The sequence below is a fragment of the Atta colombica genome, unplaced genomic scaffold (assembly GCF_001594045.1).
Source record: "Atta colombica isolate Treedump-2 unplaced genomic scaffold, Acol1.0 scaffold210, whole genome shotgun sequence".
In the NCBI taxonomy this organism is placed as follows: domain Eukaryota; kingdom Metazoa; phylum Arthropoda; class Insecta; order Hymenoptera; family Formicidae; genus Atta; species Atta colombica.
In genome coordinates, this window is record NW_017259306.1 from 1215407 (window position 1) to 1221952 (window position 6546).

At 40.7% G+C, this 6546-nt stretch overlaps 1 protein-coding gene across 1 annotated transcript in view; it reads left to right on the top strand.

Annotated features, from left to right (window-relative positions):
• The window catches only part of LOC108687632 (discoidin domain-containing receptor 2-like), a 25222-nt gene extending 19597 nt beyond the window's left edge, over positions 1–5625 (top strand). The window contains exons 4-8 of the mRNA XM_018193508.1: positions 143–601; positions 3509–3716; positions 4148–4699; positions 4924–5021; positions 5312–5625. Coding sequence (XP_018048997.1) covers positions 143–601; positions 3509–3716; positions 4148–4699; positions 4924–5021; positions 5312–5479 — 1485 coding nt within the window. The 3' untranslated portion in view covers positions 5480–5625. The remainder of the gene's footprint in view (positions 1–142; positions 602–3508; positions 3717–4147; positions 4700–4923; positions 5022–5311) is intronic.
• The last annotated feature ends 921 nt before the right edge of the window (positions 5626–6546 follow it).

The following is a 6546-nucleotide window of genomic DNA, read 5'->3' on the forward strand; positions in this document are numbered from 1 at the left end:
AATCAATACGGTCATCATTATGCAACTTGATATATAACTAGATCAGATCTTTAGAATGTTAAAAAAATTCAGATTAAACGAAAAATATTCCCTTGGAAAGCCATGCTCGAATATTGACATTCCCAATATTTCGTTTGTTCAGGTTATCGCAGGGAACAAAAATACCTACCTGGAGTCGAAGCACGAACTGGAGCCATCAATATGGGCGAGCAAAATTCGTTTCCTACCCTACAGCTACCATCGTCGCACCGTTTGCATGCGCGTCGAGCTCTACGGCTGCCCTTGGAACGACGGCATCGTCTCCTACTCGATGCCCCAAGGTGACAAGCGCAACAATTGGGAATTCTTCGACGCAACTTACGACGGTTATTGGGACGGACAACTTCTTCGCGGTTTGGGACAACTGACAGACGGTAAGACCGGACCGGACCAGATTAAGATGGGTTACTATGACAACTACGATAGAAGTCAGGGATGGGTTGGCTGGAAGAACGACACGAGGTCTGGGCATCCGCTCGAGATCAAATTCGAATTCGACCACGTCAGAGAATTCTCGGCCATTCACATTTACACTCTCAATCAATTCACCAGAGATATACAGGTAAGGTCTATTCAACATTTTATATTTTATTGTGTAGCAAAAGATTTTTAAAAATTTTATAAATTTATGATATAGAACTGCATGTTTCTTATTTAAACTGTTATCATTGTATCTACATATTTATATCTCCCAGAAATATCTTTCTTATATCTTTTTCCACTAATGGAAATTAATTTTAATCTCCATTCAACTTACTCTTCATCTTTTTGTAATTCTCAGAATTAAAAAATAAAAGATTAAGAGTAAATTGAACTGAGATTAAAGTTAATCTACATTGGCGGAAACGGGCATTATCTCCGCTTGTGTACATACACTTTTTTTTCATAAAACTTAAAGTACTAGAAAAATTTATTTAAAACTGGTTTTATGATTGATGATTAATTTCGGAATTTGTGTCTGCCACTGCCATTAGCTACTTATGTTCATTTATCATACTTTACTATAATTTAAGAGGATAACCGTAGCGAGACCATATTTGTACGATAATAAGCGAGAAAAACTGTAAACGGATATACGTACGATATAGAGAGGAAATTGGAATGCCTCACGGCACTGACTTGCCGATGAGAACGAAACGGCTGCTGAATAAAGTAGGCGGTTGGCGAAGGACGAAGAAAAAGATGTAAAAAAAGGAAAGACGGACAGTCGCGGCAAAATGTGCGCGAAGATCCTCCGCCTTTAATCCACATTCAGAGAATAAAAAAAAGAAAGAATCCATGGGGTTGAGGAGACGGTGTACGCCATGAAATCCAGTTTTCACGTTGGAGTCAAGGTCGGACGTAGGATGGGTAACGAGGCGCAACAACGGTTAGCCCCTGGGTTCGGCTGAAACGGACGGAAGGAGAAAAAGGAAATGACTCGCGGCTTGCTGGATCCGCGTTACGCTTCAAGCAGCGGCACGGTGGCCGTAGCTTTGCCGGAGACGTCAGTTTTTTCGTAAAAATTTTTCGCCCCCACGGTCTCTTTACGCCTGAGTGTTTACATAATGGCTCGCTGAACACTTGGCTAACGGTAGTGAGATGTATTTTAATAAAATAATTCGGCACTTAAACGCTTGAGATAGCGAGACATAATTTTAAGAAAAAATTTTACTGAGTTCTAATAAAATTTAAATGGCCAATTGAAAATAATTTATGATATGGCGGAATATCATTTTTAACTTTAATTAATAATTTTATTAATCAAAGCTAAATTATATTGAAGTTAATTGCATGTTGAATGTAACGCAAAATGTGAAGAAGAAAATCTAGTTTAAAATTTATCAATCTCTTGAATGTCACAGGTGAAGCAAATCGTTATCGAATTTATTTAAGTCAATCGAAAGTACAAACAACATAAATTCGACGAGAATATGTTATAATTATCTTAATTCATTTAGATCAAAACATGATTTAACTAGACGAAACTCACTGTAAGTCATCATTTTCATTGTGGGAAATATAACTATAAATTTTCATAATTAGATTAAATCGCGTTCTGAAAGCCTGTTATTTCAAAAGCTCATATAAGTAAAGTTAGTTAATATACATGCTTAACTCTTACATAATTCTTGTTGCGCATCAAGAAATTGAGTTCCAAAATTTAATATGTGCACTGGTTAACCACGAAAATTTTGCGCCCTATTATCATTCCGCGCGAGAATCCCTATATAATAGGCTATGAAACACTCTCTTACCGGTATCAAGATTTATCTGAATGGAGCGCCTCATTACCCGGCTCGAGCCCGATTGTGCGTCCGCGATCAAGCGAGTTGGAGTACTATGCAGCAGACGAGAGGCAGTCAAAGCTGAAACTATAGCTACAACGGCGATTCGTGAAAGAGACCAATGAGGGATTCGCGGAATATAGAAACGGAAGGAGATGAAGATCTGACAGAGATGAATATCGAGAAGAGAGCAAGATAAGGTTCTTTCTCCTCTTCCTTCCTGTTCTCCTCTCTCTCTCAGTCTCTCTCTCTCTCTCTCTCTCTCTCTCTCTCTCTCTCTATTTCGTAAATACAATGATCGCAAGCGACGACCGAGAGAGCAGATACGCCACGTATTCAAATACAATACCGACAGTCTGGCAAGTCGGCAGTTCGGCATGGGGCTGCAGAGTGGCAGAAGCTACCCCTAAACGACCTCTCCTATTAACAAGCACGCGCTCGCGCGGATAGGACACGTCTCCCAAAAGACAACGCTTCAAAGCATCGCCAGCTACCCACCCATCCCTCCAACTCGTCTTTCTCTCCACGACTTCGCGGCTGCCACTTCCTCTATGTCGACTTCCTCATTCTCCCGGCGCATCCGCGGGCGGTAGGCTTCAGAACGTCGAAAATCCATACATCCCTCGTCTTTGGGTCTAAGGGAGTTAGATAATCTCGGCTTTGTAATCTTCGTCCCTAACTCCTACGCTGTCTTAACTCTCTCTCTCTCTCTCTCTCTCTCTCTCTCTCTCTCTCTCTCTCTCTCTCGCTCACTCGCTCGTTCCCTCTGCCGTTTCGTCTGTTTCACACGGTTCTCGACTTGGATTCTCCTCGCTGAATTGTCTTACGCCTTCGAGGGATGAAATTAGCATTCCATGCATCCTCGCTCGCTCGGAACACGTTTGTGAGATACTCTGTATTATCAAAACCATCGATGTCATCTCGCAATGCGCCGTTAACTAATTATCTGTTACCGATGATAATAACGGTGATAATACTGATTACGTGAACATAATCGAGTACCTGCGGTGTGTGTGTGTGGGTGGGTATGCTTCCGATCAAATTAATTCCGCACGTTAGCTCTGAACACATAGCGCTTTATCCGATCAAATCGCATGCGGTAATCAGGCTCGATAGTTCGGAATACATGTCCTCGTCACAGAACGCCACTTATGGGAATATTAATACAATAGCATTGTATTTTTTTGCTTATTGTGTTTCAGATATTCTCCGAGGTTAGCGTTATGTTCAGCATTGGCGGCAGATACTACACGGGTGATCCTATCGTGTATTCCTATATGGAGGATAAAATCTTTGAGCAACCGAGAAACGTTACAGTCAAGTTACATCACCGAATCGGCAAATTCGTCAAATTGAAATTCAAGTTCGCCTTGCGATGGATTATGATCAGCGAAATCACCTTTGACTCCGGTGAGTTATAACACTCAGCTTCTGCAACTTTCCACTTCTGTTTGCGAAGTTCGAATAGGAAATTCGAAGTCATGACAACACGTTTATTGAATTGCGTATGAATAATCAGACGCGATTTCTTTGAGAAGAATGTAATGTTCAAAACTTTTTCCGCGCATAAAATATAAAAACTAACAAAAATGTATATTATCTCTGTTTAATAAATGCAGAATTAAAGAATCTAATAAGAAAATATTTTAAATATACCGAGACAATAATATGTTAAAATTATTAATACTATTATAGACAATTTAGAAAATGAAATGATTTACAAGATTTATCATGTTGTTGTCACATATCTGTGTTACTTTACATTTTCAATTAATAAACGTCATCAAAGTTAGCACCAGAAAATGCCGTATTCAGCAGCACGTGTTTCTATCGTGTTGCAGACATTGCTCACGGTAACTTCACTCCAGAAACGCCGCCCACGACCGAAGCTCCACGATTGCGGGATAGAACTTTGACTCGCGACAATCCGTTGCAAGCCGAAGTTCCGGTAGCTAAGCAGGACGATCCAACTTACATGGCTGTGATCATTGGCGTCTTGACCGTTGTAATTCTGCTGCTGGCGGTAGCCATATTCCTAATAGTCACGCGTCACAGACAGCGTAAGAACTTTGCCAGTCCTCTGGGCGCCAAGAGCGCGATTCCGACGGGCAATCATCAGCATCTGTCGCCAGAATCCGCGTACGGCACCACGGAGAAGGATCCCTCCTTGATGACCTACCGGGTCGAGGAACTCGACGACCGGTACGCCGGTACGAAGCTCACGACCTTACCGCGAGATCTCAATGATCGTCTTTTGGGCGATGTCAGGCTTGACGAGTACCAGGAACCCTTCCATGAGAACAAGTATCGAGAATCTCCTCATGCGGCGTACTACGGATACAGCACGGTTGTTGTTGACAACAAGGACCTTCATGACAATGTCGAACAGTCTGGTGAGTTCCTTGAACTTCTTCAGTATGACCGAGGTACTTCAAAATACAAATACGAGATAGACGAAATAGTCCAATTGTATCCTTTATACCATGCATGTCTCAATCACAAATTCAGCATGAGTCGCAACCGTCAAATTTAGCAAACATGTAATAATAAATATTTCGCCTGATAAAAGGGCATTTTAATCCCAGGGCAGTGAAAACAAATATTTTTTGCTGCACAGATGCCACGTACGATTATGCAGTACCAATGCCTGTGCCTAGTGTAAGCAGTGATCAGGATAGCGTATTCTCGAAATCGTCCTCCAGGGGTAGCGCAAAGGTGAGATATAAAAACATAATATAAATTTGTCGCATTAAGAGTTAAAATCTCTTCAATTGATGAAATTACGAATCTTTCACATTTAATTTGACATAACTCGAGTTTCCGTAAAAATGAAAAAAAAAACATCCTTTATAATTATTTACAAAGTAAACAATTCAATTACAAATATTAGAAATTAAAGATTTGAAACTCTTGTTTTTCTAATTATTTTTGAAACGAAAATATTTCTTATAAAACGTGTTTGCTGGATACACGAAAGCGTTTTATATACTTTTCCGATGCATTAGGCGTGCTTGCAGAGCTTTTTTCCGCCGCCTCCGCCCCCGATGAGCGCACCACCTCTTCGAGGTTCCAATAACTTGACGTACTCGAATCCACCGAGTCCGGAACCAGTTTGCGAACGTGAGCGCAGAAGTAGCAAGCGCCGCGAGCATTCCTTGCACAGATACGCATAAGGACTTCTCGCAACCCGCAGGATATTCACGGAAAACGGAAGGATCGAAGGTATGATGGATTCTTCGTTTCTTCAAGAGTAACGAGATCGCGTGATCGAATGAACCTTCCGGCACTGGTTCACCTTCCAGAACTCTATTCTATTTCATGTTCCAACAATAATTCTTTAATATTTATAACATTACATTAATTCGAAAGTTATATTTAAATAATATTTTTTTTGCTTTTCTTCGTGCTAGAAAAAGATATTTTTTATTGATCCAGTTTCTCTCGTGTTATCGTGCTTTTGTCCAATAATTATTCATGAGTATGCTATTATCAACTTCGTGATCAAATTAAACTGTCGTTTTGTATAACGAATCTTTTCTCTTTGCAAGAGAGAGAATGCTTATAGAATTAAATTATTCACACGTATATATACGTGGTCCTGAATTTTACAAATCCATTCCACACGCTTTATTCCGTACGCGTGTTTTACAATATTTATACGGAGAGAAGGAACGTAAGCGTGGAGCAGAGTAAAATAGCTCCAGTGCCGTGAGGATGCTGCGAGAACACGCCCGTTGTTAATCCCAAGGTAAAGGGCGGTGGCAAAAGTAACACGTTGTATATTTCGAAGTAAACGCTGTGAGCGACCGCGCGGCGAAAGGGGTCGTAATCCTGCTTGTTACAACGACGATATTTTTTCCCCCGAGTTTAACGCATCGTGAGAAAAAAAAAAAAATAAACGACGCGATCGCAGCGCGGTCGCGTCCGTTGCGAAACAGACCTTCTTCTCGACGAGCACTGCCATCGACGAATTACGAATTTTCGAATATATTAATTGTAGGCGCAATCTCGAACAATCACGGTCTTTTAAAGAGATTTGATCTGCACGATCTCTACGGATAAGTATAATCGAAGTTGTATTAAATTGGCATATCAGTTTTTTAATGGTAAAGTGACCTCGTGCAAACGACTCTTCCCGAGATTCACCCGCAAAATCTGCACAAAAGTGTGTAAGAAATCACACATTCTAAAAAATATCGGTGTGGATTTAATGTCATGCATGTATTTATATAAACTTTGA